The sequence below is a fragment of the Meleagris gallopavo genome, chromosome 11 (genome assembly GCF_000146605.3).
Source record: "Meleagris gallopavo isolate NT-WF06-2002-E0010 breed Aviagen turkey brand Nicholas breeding stock chromosome 11, Turkey_5.1, whole genome shotgun sequence".
NCBI lineage: Eukaryota > Metazoa > Chordata > Aves > Galliformes > Phasianidae > Meleagris > Meleagris gallopavo.
This window is the reverse complement of record NC_015021.2, coordinates 21,813,189-21,831,867: the sequence shown is the minus strand read 5'-3', so window position 1 is coordinate 21,831,867 and position 18,679 is coordinate 21,813,189. Positions and strand designations below refer to the sequence as shown.

At 40.8% G+C, this 18,679-nt stretch overlaps 1 protein-coding gene across 3 annotated transcripts; it reads right to left on the bottom strand.

Annotated features, from left to right (window-relative positions):
- Positions 1 to 3,249: 3,249 nt before the first annotated feature.
- Positions 3,250 to 17,701, bottom strand: ARL14 (ADP ribosylation factor like GTPase 14). Of its 3 annotated transcripts, none has more exons than XM_031555013.1 (3): positions 15,882 to 17,701; positions 12,228 to 12,444; positions 3,250 to 11,736 (listed from the first exon to the last, which is right to left on the bottom strand). In XM_031555013.1, exon 1 carries the CDS (start codon positions 16,736 to 16,738, stop codon positions 16,154 to 16,156), a length of 585 nt encoding a protein of 194 aa, XP_031410873.1. In that variant the 5' UTR covers positions 16,739 to 17,701; the 3' UTR covers positions 3,250 to 11,736; positions 12,228 to 12,444; positions 15,882 to 16,153. The 3 variants fall into 3 exon arrangements, with proteins under 3 accessions (XP_031410873.1, XP_031410874.1, XP_003209295.1); XM_031555014.1 differs by having other exon boundaries at positions 3,250 to 9,041; XM_003209247.4 differs by lacking the exon at positions 3,250 to 11,736 and having other exon boundaries at positions 12,103 to 12,444.
- Positions 17,702 to 18,679: the final 978 nt, after the last annotated feature.

Below are 18,679 nucleotides of genomic sequence, written 5' to 3'. Positions count from 1 at the left end.
GGCCGCCCGGCTGCGTCCGCCGATTGGTCGAGGAGCCCGCGCCCGGCGGCCAATGGGAGAGGGGAGGGAGAGGGAGGGAGCTGCGCGGCGCCGTGACGCGCGCGATGACGGAGATCGAGAGGGGGAGGGGAGAGAGAGCGCCTTTCCAGGAGCTTCGGCCGCCGCCATTTTGAGTGGCGGGTCGGGGCGGCGGGGCAGGGGGGAGGAGCGGGAGGCGGTCGCTCGTCGTCCTGAGGGGAGCGCGGTCGTCGCTATAATGCCAGGCTTGGCATAAGTCGATTAAACATTTCTATAATACAGTTCTTCCCCCTGGGTCTGATGTGTGTGTCAGACAGGGCTGCGGTCTCAATGAAGGCGATATCAGCCCTGCTTCCCCAGGCCTTGGCGGTAGGCGCAGCTGAGGGGGCAGAGGAGGAAGCGGGGCACGGGGAGCGGCAGGTGCTGTGGCAGCTCCTGTGGAGACGCGGGTAAGCTCCGGTAGAGAATCGGCGTTGTGTGCGCTAGGATCAGCTGCTGTAACTTACCGTCAGGTGATGAGAGGCACAGAACCACAAAGGCTGGAAAAGAAAAGGCCTCTCAGATCCCCATCTCCATCCCCAGCCCACCACACCCTCTGCCTGCATCCTCTCAGTTCTGAGCACCCCCAGGGATGGGGATCCCAGCTGTGTCACTGCATCACCCACCTTCTGGAGAAGAAATGTTTCCCAGTACCCGTCCTAAACCTCCTCTGGCAGAAAGAAAGCCATTACCTCTCCTATCAATGTTGGTGGACACGAGGTTTCCATAATAATTAAGAGCTTTCAACCTTACACGGGTTTGTTAACTCCTTGCTTCCTTCCAGGATGTTTTATAACAAAAATGTCAGCTATGTGTTGCACTAATTGTTGCAGTTGCAGAAAGTCTTTCCTGAATTTTTATTGAGCAGAGCAGCAAAGAGAATAATGGTACCATGAACATTCCATGGATGTGTTGTGTTTGAACATAGCTGAGGCTTTCTGTTGACATCAAGTGATGTGGTTCTCTATGTCCTTATTATTTTGGTAAATTAGGAGTATAACAACACTGTTCATTGGAAACTCAGATCTGATAAGCTACAGCTTCTTGGCAGTGACTTTTCCAGAAATGCAGAAGAAATCTCCCAATTCTGCAGCTTTTTTGTGACACAGCTGATCAGATCACTGAAAATTTCTAGGTAGGCAGACAACAAGGATTAAAAGAAAAAAAAAACTGGATATTTTGTGAAGAAAACACTGTTGTTTTTTTTTTCCTTTCAAGGCTTACTTGGTAATGCACATAACATTTGGACACAATTTTAACTTCTAACAAGATTTTGCTCGGAGTAGTACCTAGTACTTCAGCCTCACTAAATATATGGGCTTACCTAGTTGTCTACCAATATGTAAACCATCTTCTTTGAAGCTAGTAACAGTGACTCCTGTATGTTGCAGTCTGGTGTACAAGAAAGAAATTTTCTGTAGGTGTCTATTTGTGTCTTAAGAAGTAATGCACTATTTTAATGAAAGGATTAGCAGGTAAAATATTTTGCCTTACCAAATTGGAAATCTCTTACATTTGCTATGACTTTTGTTGTACTGAGTTTATTTTGTAGCTCTGTATTTACATCTGAACGGTTTGAATTAGCTAAAGTGAAACTTCCCTACTTCTGATTTAATTTTCAGGCATATTTTAAGGCTGCCTCCTCTTGTGGCTGAGGATTGTATTGTATGTTTCAGAGAGACATGCAAAATCCTGCATTTTCTTCATTCTCTGTTATCTTTGAAACTACCCTAGCTGAACGTAGCTATTGCAATCACACAGTTAATGTGATGGAAATGGTTGTATGCTGCCAGCTGTGATCTAATGCCTTTGCTGAACTACGTTTGTTTGTTTGTTTGTTTGTTTGATTCTCTTTGGTAAGAAAATCCAGAAAGGAATGCCTAAAAAGAACATAAGTTAAACTAGATAAGTATTTTTTTAAGTGAAAATTTAAGGTGAAGCACTATGAATTTTAGCTGATTAATCTGTTTGTACAGTTAACGTTTTGCTCCTTCTGAGGAAATTGCATGCAGACAAAAGGAAATGCAAGGCTTTTCAAAAGTGAAACTGCTTTGGAGCTTTGCATAATAGTATAAGTAAAAATACTGACAAGTTACTGTTACAGAATGACATGAAGTCATTGGTCTCAAAAGATGTCGGGTGCTTTACAGATCTATCACATTTTTGCTGGTTAGTTGTAATGTCCCTTCCTTGGAGGAACAGCTGTTGAGTCCCAGGGAAACATTTTTGCCGAGTGGTTTTCTTTGTGAACCTGTATGTTAATGCACAATTGAGGCTCTGTCTCTGTAGAATGTGGTCACTAATAATGAAATTGGACTCTGTAGTTTGATTTCTGATCATGCCTTAAGATGACAAGGTGAAAAAAATACTCAGTGTCTAAGAGCTGGCCCAGAAGTTTACGAAAAGGAAGAAGAGTTTTCTCCCATCACTGCTGTTTTCATAATTAGCTTTTCCTTGTCTTTGCTAACCTAAACAGGCTGACTTATCGCCTCTGCCACCTCCCACTGTCACCACGCTCAGCACTGATTGATTACACAGCATGTAGTTTGGGAAGGATGGAATTGGAAGGCCAGCGCATTCTCTAGCGACCAAAACTGACTCAATGCCCCAACTAGTAACAATGACCTTTCCATGGAATCATCTCTCTCTTAGCATTACCTCTCAGTTCTTGGAAAAAGATTGACCGAAAGGAGGAGCTGAGCAATAGCCATGTCATTTCATGAGTAACCATTTGAAAATAACTAAGAATCACTCAGTTAGCATTCCTTGGAGAATCTTCCTTCAAGTTGACACCTGCCTTAAAATCACAGCTCTAACAGACCATTCTGGCATGCGTGGTTTTCTTACCATGCACCTTCATATAAAATTCAAGAGCAAGCTTCGCTGTTATTAAATTATGTATGTTCAGAGGAAGACTATCCTTCAGCAGTCTTTGATCTGTATTTCTGATCTGGTATCATCTGAAGAATAATTTACAGTCTGTCTTAAGTGAAGACATAATCAGAGATTAATCAAGTGCATTTTGTTTAACTGTAGTCTAATAAATCTGTTTAGCTCTCAGAGGAACAATTACCAACTTATTTTTGTATTGGTTTGGTTTTACCTCAGATCTGCGATGCAAATCTCCCAGCACATGGAAGGCTCGTTTTGAAGAACAGTTCTCTTCTGAATTCTTGTGATGCTGGTCTGTTTTTTTAACATAAAACAGAAATTTTGGTCCATTTGAGTAAAATGAGTTGCTGGAAATCGCTTCTCATAGCCAGTAAACCTATATCTGTAGTGTAAGGAACAAGATATTATGTAAAGCTGAGAAGATTTGTTTTGTACATAGAAAAATGTTCACTAATCCTGGGGCTTATGTGCCTTTTCAGACTCAAAATGGAATAGCTAGTATTAACGAAAAAGTAGATATTAGTCTGCTGGTAGGATATTTTCTGATAATCTTCTATTTGGTGTGCAAACACAGCTATATATGTGTTCATTTTACAAGCAGCATTTCCAAGTCTGGACCCCAACTGTGCTTGCTGGACGTTAAATCAGCCATATCAAGTAATACCTGAACTTGAACTGGGATCAGCTGTGAATGCTGCACCAGTTGAGAAAGACATGAAAACAGAACTGGGCTTCACAAAATGGGGCTTTATTTTGAAATGGACATCATTACAGAAAATAGCTACATAAGATTGAATGGGACCCATTCAAGTAAAACTCTGTGGCTGGTTCAAGCTCCATGAAGTAGCTCAGGTTCTTTTGCACTTGTTTTCACTTGTCCCCAAAGTGCTCTGCTGTAGCTCCTTAACATCAAAAGCTTTTCTAGAGAGAGATGGAGGTGCTGACAGACTTTTTCTGCTGAAGGAGAGGGCAGGTGGAGGCGTAATGGTGCCAGAAACAAGTCGGCACACAGCCCTTAGCATGAGCCTGTGCAGACCCTACACCGCAGCGCTGGGCTGTGAGCAGCACGCACTATGCTTGTATTTCTGGCCTCCCCCTGAACTGAGAGCCACGGGCTGCTTTAGGGGAACTAAATCAAAGTTGGGCTTTTGCAAAAGACAGCGCAACTTTTAAGATTAAATCTAAGAGGAAAATTGATTTCTACTCTCCAGGTACTGCTGTTACATTTAGTCCTCCTTTACATCTCTGGGTTAGAACTGTGCTTTTGTATGTGCCATTTCCAGCTGCTATGTTTTGGATGTCACCTTTTAGTACGGTGTTGGGTTTTGCCTGAGCCTCCATAATCTCCTATGCTGTTTTCCTATTTTACTCACTTGAACTGTTTGAGCCAGACTGTAATTTTTTCTCTTTTAGAAAATGTTCACACCAACCTGAAGTTCTCTGACCTCTTGCTTTGTTAGCTGGTTCTTTATTAGCTGTTCAGATTTGCTTTGCTCCAGTTGTAAGTCAATTTGCAGTGCTGTACCTGCAGCAGCCACAACACACTAGAGTTCCTGCTGTCATTGATGACTGCTATCATGGCTTTACTTTTTCCTATGTCTGGAGGCAAAAGTGCAGTATGATGGACTGTGCACTGAAGAAACGTGGGGTGGATGCTTGTCATCCCTTTTGAGCTAGAAATACAGTAATAGCGCTATCTTAGATAAATGAACATCTAAAACGAAGTACAGCCTTCTGCCCTGATTCTCTCCTCACTTTTTCAGTGTGCTTTTTAAACTGTTACTCTGCTGTTTTAAGTTGCTTTTTAAGTTGGAAGCTGCCTGAAGTCCTTTGCATGACAGTAGTAAAATATGCGAACCAGAAACTCATGACTATACATAACATGTAGTATAGTATTCCAACATTTTGTAACCACCCCTGGCAAGTGTCTGTGTTCATCTCAGGCCTTGCAGTTACCCCTACGAAGACATCAGAGTGCTGCTCTGCGGCCAAGGCTGCGAGAGAAATGATTTACCCTGCTTTGAAAGATAATACAACCCGTGTAATCAATGACAGGTGCTGCTTCAGTGCATGCACAGAAATAGCTTTTAGGGAATTTTTCTGCAAGTAGTTTCAGCTCTCATATCTTTGGGCTAAATTCATGTGCACACAAGAGTCATTCTCTCATGCAATGGGATGTTTCTGTCACATTCAAAAGCTGTGGAGTTCTGGTGCATGTGTCCCCTTTATTTTTCTGTGTCCATTTTGCATCTAGGATTTAGAGTCATTGGTTACACTGTATTTTAGCTTTGTTGTATTTAGCGAAAAACCTAATGTATTTATACTTTTAAAAACTACCCTTTAGCTGGAGCAGTGCTTAGAAACCTTTCTAGCAACGCAAATACTCAGAGCATTGAACTGCACGGAACTGAAAACCAGCCTAAAATGTCCTAAGCTGTCCAAAACTCAGTAGGATTCAACACCTTTCCATTTTTGACACTGTAATCACGTTGTACAATGCACTAACATTACTGAGAGAAGCTCTCGCGCTTGGTTTCAGCGCTGGCCCATATCAGATGTTCATAAATCCAAAGGCCTGTTGGTGTCACTGTGCCAAATCAGTTTTAGTGCTCTCACTCGTTTAACGCTGTCCTTCACCAGGCTTTCTTTCCTGTGCTTACTTAGAGCCTAAGTATTATAATTGTCCTGGGGATGTCCTCCCACACGGCCTGTTTGAATTTGAAGCACCACGTAATGAGGACTTCTTTTTTCTAGTTAAAGAGCTTTAGATATTTTCCTTTTCCATTTTTTTTTTTGGAAGCTACTGTGCGATTAGTTCTAAGATAACGCACTGCATTCTTTGCCTTCAAAAAGAGGGCCTGCAAAACAGATCCCCAGATGGTACAAATTAAAGGTAGTTCCTTTGGCTTTGGGGGCGGTTTGCTGATTCACATCAGCTGAACATCTGCTCTTGTGATTAGAAAATAAACGTAGGGCTCCCACATGACTGCAAACACTGAGCAGCAGGCGCTCATGTTAGAATTTATGGTCAGGCTGTCAGAGCTATCTGGAGCTGTACACGAACCTATGCCTGAGCTGATTTAATATAACTTTGTATTTAATATAACCTTCTATTTTGAGATTGCTTTTGATTTAAATTGAACTGTAGAAAAATTCACCAGTCTCTGTACGTTTGGCTTTTAATGATCAGATCATTTGAAGACAAACTTAGGGACCATGCAGTAACTCTTGCCAAGGAAGTTTCTTGGTGATCATGGAATCTGTCAGCTGCAAATAGCTGAAGAAGAAGGAGAACCAAGTAGGGATCAGCAGATTGTGGAGTTGAGTTTCCTGTCTTTGTTGTAGCAGCTCTACCTTTCAAAGAGAACAATTTCCTAATAAATACCGGGGAAAAAAAGTTTGTTTGAGATAAAAAGTGAGGAAATTGTTGGTTAAATGAGCTGTTTCTGTGTTCCCTGCCAGGCTTGGGGATATGTTGTTTCCATGTTAAAAAAAGAAAGAAGTCGCTGGAACCAAGTTCTCCTCTGATAGCTCCACTGATGATACCACAGTGAAAGGAATCTTCTGCTTTAGGTGAATTCCATAATGGTTCTTAGAAGGAAAACTATTATCTGCACAAGGGACTGGGAACTTCAATATTCTGAGTTCTGTTCCTCTCCTGTGCTGTCCTCAGCAAGCAGAGGTCACCTGCCCTCACATCCTCTGTTCCTTGGTCTATCAGGTGGAAGAATGATGCTCAGAGCTGTATTTTGAAAAACAAGTGTTATATACAATATGCTTAGACAATTAAAAATTAATATGAAGTTTCACATTGGATGTGGAACACTGTAAGAGGCTCCGCAAGGCACTGGTCACAGCTACAAGCCACTGGAGTTCAAGAAGTGTTTGGACAGTGCTTTCAGACATAGGGTTTGGATTTTGGGTGGTGCTGTGTGGAGACAGGGGTTGCACTCTTTGATCCTTGTAAGTCCCTTTCAACTAAAGATATTCTGTGGCCCTATGACTAATAGGATCACAGAACTAGGGACGTTTATGGGGGCACCTGAATTTTAAGCTGTATTACATCTTTCCAGGCTGGATGTGGCTCTGGGCAGCCTGGTCTGGTGGTTGTGACCCTGCCCGTGGCAGGGGGGTGAAACTAGATGATCTTTGAGGTCCTTTTCAACCCAGGCCGTTCTATGATTCTGGCTGTTGATGCTGCCAGTGAGCAGAATTTAGCGTACAAAATGGCATCAGATCTGAGATGCATCTTTTATGAATAAATATGTAAATGTCCAGATGCAGATTGCTATTTTCAATGCTGTGTTTCAGTCTAATTTTGCAAGGGAACTAGAATACATAACTGCGTTTGGAATTTTGGAAGGCTGAAGGATCGGTATTGAGTAGAGATGTGAAAATACACTAACTATGCATATCTCTTTGTTGAACTATAATGAAGAAAATGAGTACTTCTGAGCAGCAGCACTAACGAGGCCCATTCTTGTAAGAATTTGTGACTGAGCTCTCCTTTATTTTCTGGTGTCTGATAAAGGGTAATATTTCTGTTTCAGCTTTTCTTTTGGAGGGGGAATAATGGCCACATAATTTTCCTGAAATATGTGGAGTTTTAGTAGCTTGAAGGACTCTATACTTCTATCAGATCACCTACATCAACTCTTTCTTTTAGTGTTCATTACTTCTTTTTATATTATTAAAATCTCCTTTCAGTTATGAACTGTAATTCAAGGCTCTTATAAATTACTAACTACTTCGTGTGAAAATTCATTTTAAGGTTAATGGCAATTCTGGTTTAGGAGCACATAATTACATCCTAATAAGCGATGGAGTGACTGTTGTCCTTTCTCAGTTGTGATATTCAGTCTGTGAGACAGATAGGGCAGAATTTTGTGCTGTTCCTGCAGGAAAATAATGCTGGCACAGAGAGAGGACTGGGGGGAAGCAGTGCTGCTGAGTGACAGGACTGGCAGCATGGCAGTCCTGGATGCTGTGATGGCCGACTCTTGCAGTATTTCAGAAGACTATCAGTAGTACTTGCCCACAAAGTAGGAAGTAAAAAACTGATGTAAAGCTGCCTTGAGCTTCCGTCTGTTACACAGAAGATTTTGAGGCAGACTTACCTGCCTGAATATTTGTTTTTGTGTCCATAGCTGCCAGTGTACATTTTACTCTAATAATAAAAATTGCTTTTGGAGAAAAATAAAACAAACAAACAAACAAAGGAGTGAGTGAAGGAAGAAGGGAACAGGCACGTGTTGTGCACTAACAGGTTGTTAAGCTTTGGACATCTGTGTTACTGGGTAAAGCTTATTGAATATTTGAATGACTGTTGTTTACTTTTTTTCCCAAAGGCTACAACCAAGAGTTAGAAAAAGAAATCAGTGGGTGATTTCCACCCCAGTAACAACTGCTTCACCTAGGAAACCCACTGACAGCCATTCAGGTAGGGGCACAGCCACATGTTTGATGGCACGAGGATTCACTTTCTGGGGAGGTAGGCTTGGCTATCAGAGGGGTGCTAGGTTAGGGTGAGTGCTGTTATGGAATTAATCTTGAATTTACTAAAACAAGACACTACCATGCACCAACAATGTGACAGTCAAATATTAAATCAAGTTGCTTCAAAACTTAAGTTCAGTGCTCCATAACTTCAAGAGATGTTTCAAGTAAATGTCAGGCTTGTTGTTCTGTTAACTTTAGCTCATTATATATGACAATCACAGCTCCTTCTATAGACCAGATTGCAGGAGGGATTCCCACGAGATAGGAACAGTTTTTAATCCTCTCAGCATTTACATACTGTAAATAAATCAGAACCCCGTGAAGCAAATATGAAAGACATCATACAATTTGCTGTATACGTGAATTACATTGTTAAAATATTGAATGGGTTTTTAATTACAAGGAAATACACAATGTCTTTGTGCCCAGTGGGTTAGTGAGAGTAAGCCCCCAGAGCACAGGAAGAAACATATAGAAGAGGGTTCTGTGTTAATGATGTAATTAATCACTTACAGAAGGTCTCCTGTGTATCGGGGGAGCTCTTCTGGCCACTTCCTCACTGGTGGTACTCTTATCTTCATGAGTTGGAAGGGCTGCGAGAGGATGAGATGATCCAGTGAGGTACAAATGAACAGAATAACAAGAATTGTTAATGAGGGAATTCTAAATAATTTCCTCAAAAGAAGTTATTTGAGAAAAATCTTTTGACAGAAGAATGTCGAGCATTTCAGTCCGTGGCATTTGGAGTTGATTTGGAATATTTACATTTGAAGTGGTTTAAAGCAGAACATTTTTTGTCCAGGTCAAATATTAAAGTAAATGCATCGCTCTGTTTAGACACTTCTTTGAGAAAACATGCACTGCTAGGAAGTTTCTGTTCCCCAAAGTGCTGTAATTTTGAAACAGTCATCTTAAGGTGGAATGAAGTGTGGGTATTTCCTGAAGTGCCACATTTGTTACCACTGGGCTGTAGATATTTGATATCTGTAAAGGTTCTTATCTGAACGGCTTCACTGCTGTTTTAATTAATGAGTTTGTGGCTGAAAAAGGAGTGTGCAGATTTTTAGCTCTGTGTTGTATAAACATCTCAAACCAAAATGATCTCAAGCTCACGTTGTCACCATTTGAATTTACAGTCGGAGAGTTTAATTATTATTAACTGCAGTATGTCTTATGTGCCACAAGATGTCTCAGTGAGGAAATACTGAACTTTTATAAAGTGTTTTTGTAATTTTGCTCAAATGAGATAAGGACTTCCAGTATTTGGCTTGAATTTTACCCAGAACTCTACGTGGGCTTTTTACTAACATGAGACCTAAGACTATGTATTTGTTTGCTTAGTAGCATAGGCAGTAAATGATTATCTTAAGTGCTTGATGAACCAAAAGACTCTTTGGAAAATCTTAGTTTTAAAAAAGGAAAGGTGTGAAGTATAGTCCTTACTAAGCAGATGATAGCTGAGAAACACAAGTGTCTTCTTATGTAGGATAGGTAGAAGAGCAATTTTAGGCTACTGTATTTCATTTCCACATTTGATTTTGATATGGTGCAACATATTTTAATTATTCTTATTTGGGATTAAATAGTTAATTAATACTACTTAGAGTTGCGATAGGGAGTCAGTTATTTGTACTACATTTTCCTTAAGGAGATGTTGTTCTGGGGGCTGAATGTCACTGAAATCTATGAAAAAAATCTCCTTTTGGTGTAATGCACACAGAGAGAATACTTGTGTGGTTACGTATGTGAGCAAAAGTGAGAATGCATTAAATATTTATTTTAAAACAAGAAGAGGCTTCTTATCACTCTTATAACGAGAGGGAAATGTGAAAAATGCTCAAGAGTTGGTGACTGCAGCATGACTTGTTTGTGTTGCTTTGTGTTGCTCAGTTTATCTGCACGTACCTACTGCTGTGTTTGCCCTGGGAACACTTCTCACCAATTTTTCTTTTTTTATATATTTTTCCATCGTTTCTTTACTTATCTTCTCTCAGTTCACCTCCTGCATAATTCCTTATATACCTTGTCTGAAGCAGACTATTTCTTATTTTATTTTAATCTTCTTAGATTAGGAAATAAACCAGAGTAAATCAAGCTGTATTTTTACGCACTTGTGCTGCCTGCAGCATGTGTAACTGATGAATACATCAGCATTCCTATTGTGAGCAGCTATGTATATTTTAGGCACAATGAACCTTACATTGTAAGTCCTCAGCAAAGGAAAAAGGTGATTTCAGACAAAAGGCATGGCCCTGTGCCATGGGTAGGTGAGATGACAGCATCCAGAGGTGGAAGGGCTCTGGGCATCAAACCCGACTGATGGAGGCTGACATTCATCTCTCTTGTAGTTGTTAAGCTGTTTACAGAATACCTTTACGTTTTATTTTACATCAAAATGAAATGAGGGATTTTCTCATAAATTCAGAATTTCAAATCAGTTCAGAGAGGGCTGAGAGAATAGCATTCTTCAGTGATTAATATGTATACCTTAGATAAAGTAACTGAGCGATATTAAGGCACAGTTACCCTTTAACAGCCAAGCGTGGTTGTTAGGGAGATTGGCTTTGGAGCAGTGCAGGTGTTGCTGCTGTCTCCAACTATCTTTACTGTAAAGGACAAATACACAAGGCTTAGATTTTGAAGCCTTATGGTTTATTTTAACTCAAAAATTGTTTATTTTTGCAGATATCCCATAGGATTGGGGCTAACGATAGCAATAGGATACAGTCTATAAACTCTTTTCATCAATCAGGCAGTATATGAAACGCAGAACAAAAAGATGATCTTTGGACCAAAGAAAGCACATTCTGGAGCTAAAAGAGGAATACAAGGAAATAATAAAATAGTTGTCAAAAATATGGGCCAAGGCCGTATCGTAAAAGCAGGAGAGCTATTGTCAGGATTTCTGAATACATGGTGGGAAGGGAGTGCTTTAAGGAAGGATCTGGAAAAAAACAATGAAACAGTTTTGTAAATTCATTTGGGTTATTGTTTCCAAGTATAAGGAGCAGCATGAGAGCAAGCACACAGAGCTCAATGAAAATCTAATAAAAAGACCACAAAAACTGCCATTGCTTCTGTGGTAACTATTGAAGCAGTGGGAAAGTGAGAAAATCTCTGCTGTGCAAAGACCTGCAAGTGTAACTGTGTACCTGGGGAAGGGGTCAGGGAGAAGAGCAGGAGGGGAGGTGTCCCGTTATGGCAGCCCAGCTTCGCTCCAGATGTAGCACAGTGACAATGCAGGTAAACTGTGCACTGCTGTGAGCAGGACAAGAACATCACAGAATACTGCAGGAACAAAGCCACAGGGTAAAGTATGATTTGTTGAAGTCACATGTATACAAAATAAGTACAAAATTGTTATAGTTTTATTAGTTTGTATTTGTAAATTTTACCCAGAGTATGGTGTGTGCTTTTTAAGTAGGGTGTCCACCCTCAAGACTTGACATCCTGAGTTAGAGACTTAAATAATCTACTGTGATCTGATGAGATAAATGTCCAGATTTCTTGTGCCTGTGCTTAATAGGAATACTTGAGTCAATTACAAGTGCAAGAACTCTAATTGTAGCAGCACAGAACTTTGCATGGGTCATTTATTTTAACAAAAAGTTAAAGCCTACTTCAACATGCACACAGTGCTTCTAAATATTCTGAACAAATAAAAACAGATGGATGTTTGTTTTGATATATGAAAGTCTTCTATTATTTCATTTTAGTTGTCTGAAATGAGGAGGAATGGCAGTAGAGACACGTGAGGTAACTCGACCAGCTTAGATTACCTGATACTGAGAAAGCCTTTCTCAGAAGTCCTGCATTTCTTCTGCACTATCCCTTCCTTTGATTCTGCAGAGTATTCAGTTACTGGAGGAGTTGTTTCCCAGAGGAAGGAGGGAGTGTTACTATCCAAATGTACCGTGGTTCCTTAGGTTGTTCCCTGTCTTCCTTTAAAACAGCATTCAATCCTATTGGGATGGCGTTCAATCAGCTCTGTGACATCTGTTCCAAAATTCAGAAAGACAATTGTGATTTTATACCACAGTCATCAATGTTTGGTCAGAAGGATGTTTCCCCATATTCCATATTTTTAACTTCTAAATTGTCACACCCAAACATTTCCCACTGAATAAGCTCCTCGAGAGCTGACAGCATACGGCATGCCTGAGGGTTCTCACATCCTGCCCTTTGTGTTTCACAGTCTCAGCTATGCACCATTTACTTATTCAGGGATGATTGTTCTGAACAGAAACAAACAGGCACAGCCAACTTCGTATAATAGCAGACACTGGAGGACTCCCACAGTGTAGCTGCAACATATTTGATGTTTCTGCCTGTCTCATGCAGTTGCACAAGACTGTCTGTATGCATCAATAAGAAATGCAGGAACATAAGGTCAGGGATCTGCAGACAGGCTGTGATTCATTGCAAAAGCTAATGAAAAAAGTTCCAAACTCAGAATCATTATAGAAGGCTGGCAGGACCCCCAGTGCCTTTAAAACCTTCCCCCCATGCAAACTTTTCCAGTCACACACCAGCTGATCTGCTCAGTTTGGCTGCAGTATGAAAAAGCAGCTTCTGACATTCTGTTGCACAACCAGGGGGCAGCACTCTTCTTGCTTTCTAGAAGTGCCCTGAACATTTCCTTCAAGAATCCTAAAATTGTTCTTAGTGAGTATATAATATAACTTTTAAATAACAAAATAAAAGTTATCCCGGAATAAGTTGTGCTTATGATGCTGTGCCTTGTATTTTTAGCACAAGTAGGATTCAGTTTGGTTGTGCTCTTTAACATATACACCGTTCTGCTTACTGTATTTTTCAGCCAAGCAATTGAATGATCTGAAGCTCCCCATAGCAGGATGGAGTGGTGAAATGCCTTTTTAACTTCCTTGCCATTAATTCCACATGTGACCTGTGATGGGATCGGGTATCAAACAATATCCAGGCTTCCAGCAGGGAGCAAACGGCGCCCTGGGCTGTTTATGTGCACAAGAGCAGAAGGCACAGATGTGGCAACTTGCACAGGAGACCCTGCTCTCCACCTCTTATAACTCATTCAGCACGAACCCTGCCTGGCTGTGGGCCAGGGAGATGTGCCACCTTGGCTGCAGGGCCCACCCAGAGGTGCTCTGCTCTGTGCTCCTACGGAACTCAGACAAAAGCTGCAGCTCCTCTGCACCTTCTTACCCATGGAATAAACCTCTCCACAGATCTTGCCCTGGGCGTGCTGGGTACTCAAGGAGATGCTTTACTCCACGTGTAGAAAGGAAATTTTAAACAGTGGATTCTACGCCCACTATATCCTCATCCCAAAGTAGCCCAATACTCTCTTCATCCATACAGTAAAGAAAAATACCAACTAGGAGGAGCTCTGGGAGCAGGGAACTAATTAAAAGTCTGTGCTCTGTGGATTTATGTCTTCTTGTTGGCTCTCTTGTGGCTGAAATGCTAAAATGGAACATTCATCCCCTGGGAGATTAGTGTCTTGTACCTTATCAGCCTTGCCTTCAGCGAGGGCACCAGTGTGGTCACTTTTCTCTATCTCATTGATTTTTTTAATTAAACTTTCAAGCATGCAATTCCTTTGAGAATTCTCCTCTATGTCCAACTTGATTGACATTTGTTTTAAGGCTTAAAAATTATTCAGGGAAAGGGGTCTCCACAGGCAGATAAAATGGCCGTGGCTTCGTTTTGTGAGGAAAGCCCTTAGAAAAAATAAAAATAAAAAAAGTACTTGATATTAAGTGAATGTGAAAAAGTCTTATTTCCTTTGAAGTGCACTGTAAAAGATTTTCTTCAAGTCAGTGTGGGCATCATTTAATCTGATAACCTGGAGAAGCAACTGCGTGCCGGAGAACTTACTCTGTATTTTAGCTCTATCAACTGGGTCTAATCATACAGTGCTGTTTCTCTCTTCAGAACTTGCTTCTTGTCTAATTAGAGACCCTGGTACACTCATTAAATCTCTTGCTGTTGAGGAAATCCTGAGGCCAGTGAACTGGATTCTGGTTTATAATAGACATCTGATCAGATTAAACTAGTGGGAGAATTAAATCACACTAATACAAATGTTTATAAATTTATTGATCTGAAATGTTACATATTTAACATTGAATTGTTGAGTTTGGAAAAATAACATTTCCATGGTTGCACATTTATCAGAAATATTTTCTGTGCTAGAAGGTATTTTACACTGACTCTAAATGAACAGCCCAGGCAATGTCGAGTCTACAGACTTGCTCTGCTTTTGGAAATGTAGGCTCAACATGACTCAGGATTTAGCCCACAGTAATTACTGTCAGTGTTAATAACAGCTTCTGCTGAGAAAGCTTCCTTTGTTCACTATTGCAGTGAATTCACCTGATGGCTTCTTGTCTGTGAAGAACACATGCATGAGACAATAGGGTACAGCTGGGTGCTTTACTTACTTCTTCACCCTTCTGTAACTTGAAATTCCTGTCTGATTATTAGTAAGAAAGAAATGCAGACTTCTTGCAGACAAGGTACATGTGCTGAGCTTTGCCACAGCTTTTCAGAGATCATTTTGCCAAGGGACTACTGAGGCTCAGAGTGACTGAAGGACTCGCCCATGGTCAGGGATTATGATAGATGCAGGGGAGAAGAAATTCAAGTGTCTAAGCAACATCCTAAGCCCCGGAGCATTCTACCTCTGCAGACATGGCTCAAGAAGGCTGAAATAGATGGGCTGGATGTTCTGGGACTGTATAACCAATAACTACATGGTCTCTTTTCACTTTCTTATGAAGGAATAAGCTCTATTAACTTTTCCATCTTAGCATTTAAACTGTTTTCACGGTTGATACAGTTCAATTAGTCTTCTAGTTAACAATCCATCGTTGCTTTAATAGCATTCAGAATATTAATTCACTCCATGAATCAGGAAATCTCAACAGAAATTTCATTCTTTTTTTTTTTTCTTTAATCCCCAAACTGTAGTAACAGGATTAGCACTTTGTTGCACTTCTTATGTCAAATTTAATCAGAACTAAATTACTCAGTAACAAAATCTAAGGTGGCTTTGGTACAGGCAGGACAGGATCCGTCCCGATTTCTAAGAGCTGACCAGCAGCCCCAAACAACAGCAGAGGGACAGGGGGGTAACAGTGTGACATCAGACCTACACCTTACAAGCAGATTTATCTGTAGCTTGGCAGGAGCAGATGCTGCTTGTTAAAATCTATTCATAGTAATCGGTCCTAGAATGCAGTAATATCCAAACAAATACTTAATAATGTTACATTTCTTTTTGTACATCACTAAGAGTTTAGGCTACAAACAAATACAAATACAACAAATATGTCCACGTACGTCTAATGAAACAACATCTCATCTCTTGCTTTTCTTGCTGAATGAACTGCTTGGCTCTGTTACCTTTTGATGAATTACTTGGCGTAAACATTTTAAGCATTGCTCACCTATTTTCTTTGCAACTGCAGAAATTAAAGTGGTCAACTCTGCCTTTTTTGCCATTCAACACACGCTTCTGAGCTGAATAACCCCGAGTATGGTGCCATATGAAGTGCAGCAGTATCTCAGAAGCATCTGGAGGTATAAGAATGTAATTTCAAATCATCAAAGTGCATTATAAATATTTATTTAGCTATAAGAGTTCTCCAGAATCAAATATTTTAGTCTTTCTGATAAAATATTTTGAGTCATATTCACCAAAATCTGATGGTAGAAATTCTTAACTTTTTTCATTTTGCTTAAAACTTGTAGAGATCTCCTTTGATCTGCTGTAGTGTTTTGCAAATGCAGTCAATCTTTGGAGAGCTTCTGACAAACCTTCTCCCGTGATAGCACAGCAGGGCTGTACGTACCAATTTCTGTCACAGCAGTACTTCTTCACGTGGAATCTCCTGGTTATTTCCTCAGCATTTAAAGCTCCGGGCAAATCCTGCTTGTTTGCTAGCACGATGACCGGTACGTTTTTTATAGATTCATTCTTTAAAAGGAGTTCAAATTCTTTCTTTGATTCCTCTAGACGTTGCTTATCAGCGCTGTCCACAACATACACGAGTCCTTCTGCATTTTCCAGGAAATTGCACCAAAGCTGTCTCATTTTCTGTTGTCCTCCAACATCCCAAAAAGTCAGTGTAAAATCTCTCCCAGTTTCGATCATATCGACATTAAAACCAATTGTTGGAATTGTTAGAAAAACGTCATCAGACTTGAACTTGTACAGCAGAGTAGATTTCCCTGCAGAATCAAGTCCTAACATCAGTATATTAGCTTGTTTTACTTTGGAGTGCTTGGTGATGTGGAGGCCCATTTGTGCCGTGGTTTCTGTATTAAACCTTTAAAGGCGGAATTCACTGTCTTCTGTGGAGCCAGTTTTTATCAGTAAGACCTCTTTCTTCCTCCGTCAGATGGAGCACAAAGAGTAAGGAAAAGGAAGTGGAAGCAGCTGCTTTGTGCTATGAAAAGTAAGTAAAAGCTCTGTACAAATACATTCTGGCTTTTATCGAGTTGATTATATGCAAACAGTATTTATGAAGGTGTAATGTTCAATGCCAAGCCCGTGGGTGGAACTGCGGTGAGTAATGTAGCAGTGGGTCACAAAGCCCAAAGGTCTCTAAACATGCTCAAACACTGAACCACACTCACTTGACCATCCTCTAGAATATAGAAACTTTTTACGTTGAAGAACTGCGTGCTCTGAATCAGCAGTGATCTGGTTGTACACCCTAACCCTGCAGTCCAGTGATCCACCACCCACCTGCAACTGTTTCACTGAGTGCCCTCAGAGACGTTACTGTGTTACTGCATGCCTTTTGGAGAAGAAACTTAATAACACAGCCAGTAAGGAAGGAAAACCCTATTGTCCAGGCTTATCAGTCCACGAAATGACAAAGTTCCCGATTCACCAGTGTCTCATCTCCCAGCAGTATGTTAATCTCAAGTGGTTTCTAATGTAAGCCTGTGTAGGTACACACGGACTCAATCAAGCTATATTAGCCCTGCATTTAAAAATGCGCTGCGCTCTAAAGCTGACTGCCTTTGACTCAGTAGTTATTCTTCCTGTTCCTTCCTGCATGAAGTGCTCTGCTTTGATTACAAACTCTGAGTTATGTTTGTGTGAACATGTCCAACTGCACCATGCATGATGCAGTCTCAGAACAGATCTTAAGATCTGATCTCTGGTGGGATTCAGCTACCTGACATTTGTTAGCTTTGCTATCATCTGTTCTGTTGTTGCTACGTTGATTTCCTTTAAGAAAGGAATAAGAAAGGGAGAATTACCTGAGTCTGAATCAGAAGGAATTTTTATTTTTTTTAACTAGTGTTCTAAGCTATAGATTAAATAAGAGGAAATTGAAAATTTAGTCTAATATTATTTGAATCATGTTGAGTCTCCATTTTTTGACAGCTGGTAGATCTACACTGTGCTAACCTGATGCATACTGAGTGCTTCACTACTTATTTGGCCTTATACCTAAATGGACTCATAAGGGTCAGTATATTTGTGCTTCAGAAAATACATAATCAGCAAAAAGATGCAAAGGTCTTCTGGCTAAATAAGCTGCTGACTGATACGGGTAATCATTCTGATACTCATGACATGGGTTGCCCTGATATTACACATTGAGTAAAATAAACCTCAGTCTCAACAGACAAGTCATAAGCTGGTTTCTCTTGAAGCTAAAGGGGTTTTACCAGAACTAACTGGGGGCAACAAAAGATGACAGTGACACACTCACTTTTGTACATTTTTCATATTTAATAACACACATGGATTATGTGTAGGATTTCCTTCAGGAGGTATTAAACCACGGAAGGAAGTATTCGTGATTCTTTATAAATAATGTATATGAATGAATTGAAGGATGGGGAGACAAACAGCCATGCAAAACCTGTGGGAACCAGAGCTCGCCTCACGGGTGTCCAAAGGTGTGTTTGCTTTGCTGGGGCACGGTTATTGTTGGTAGGGTTTGCTCGGATATTCATTTTAAAGTCTTAGAGTTGTAAAACATGGGGGCAGCCCATCCGCCATATGTCAGAACTCAGGAACCTCGTGCCATAACGCTTTTGGGGTGTTCTCCCCAACGCCACAGCAGGACGCTGTAATGGCCGCGGGGACACACGGGGAGGCTCTGAGGGCAGATCTCACAGCAGTGAATTTTGCGGCTAAATGAGACCGAGCTCAGTTTAAAGACTCCTCTTTCGCTGGAACCCACAAGAGCCATAGCAAGGCCGGGGCGGCCGTGAGGCG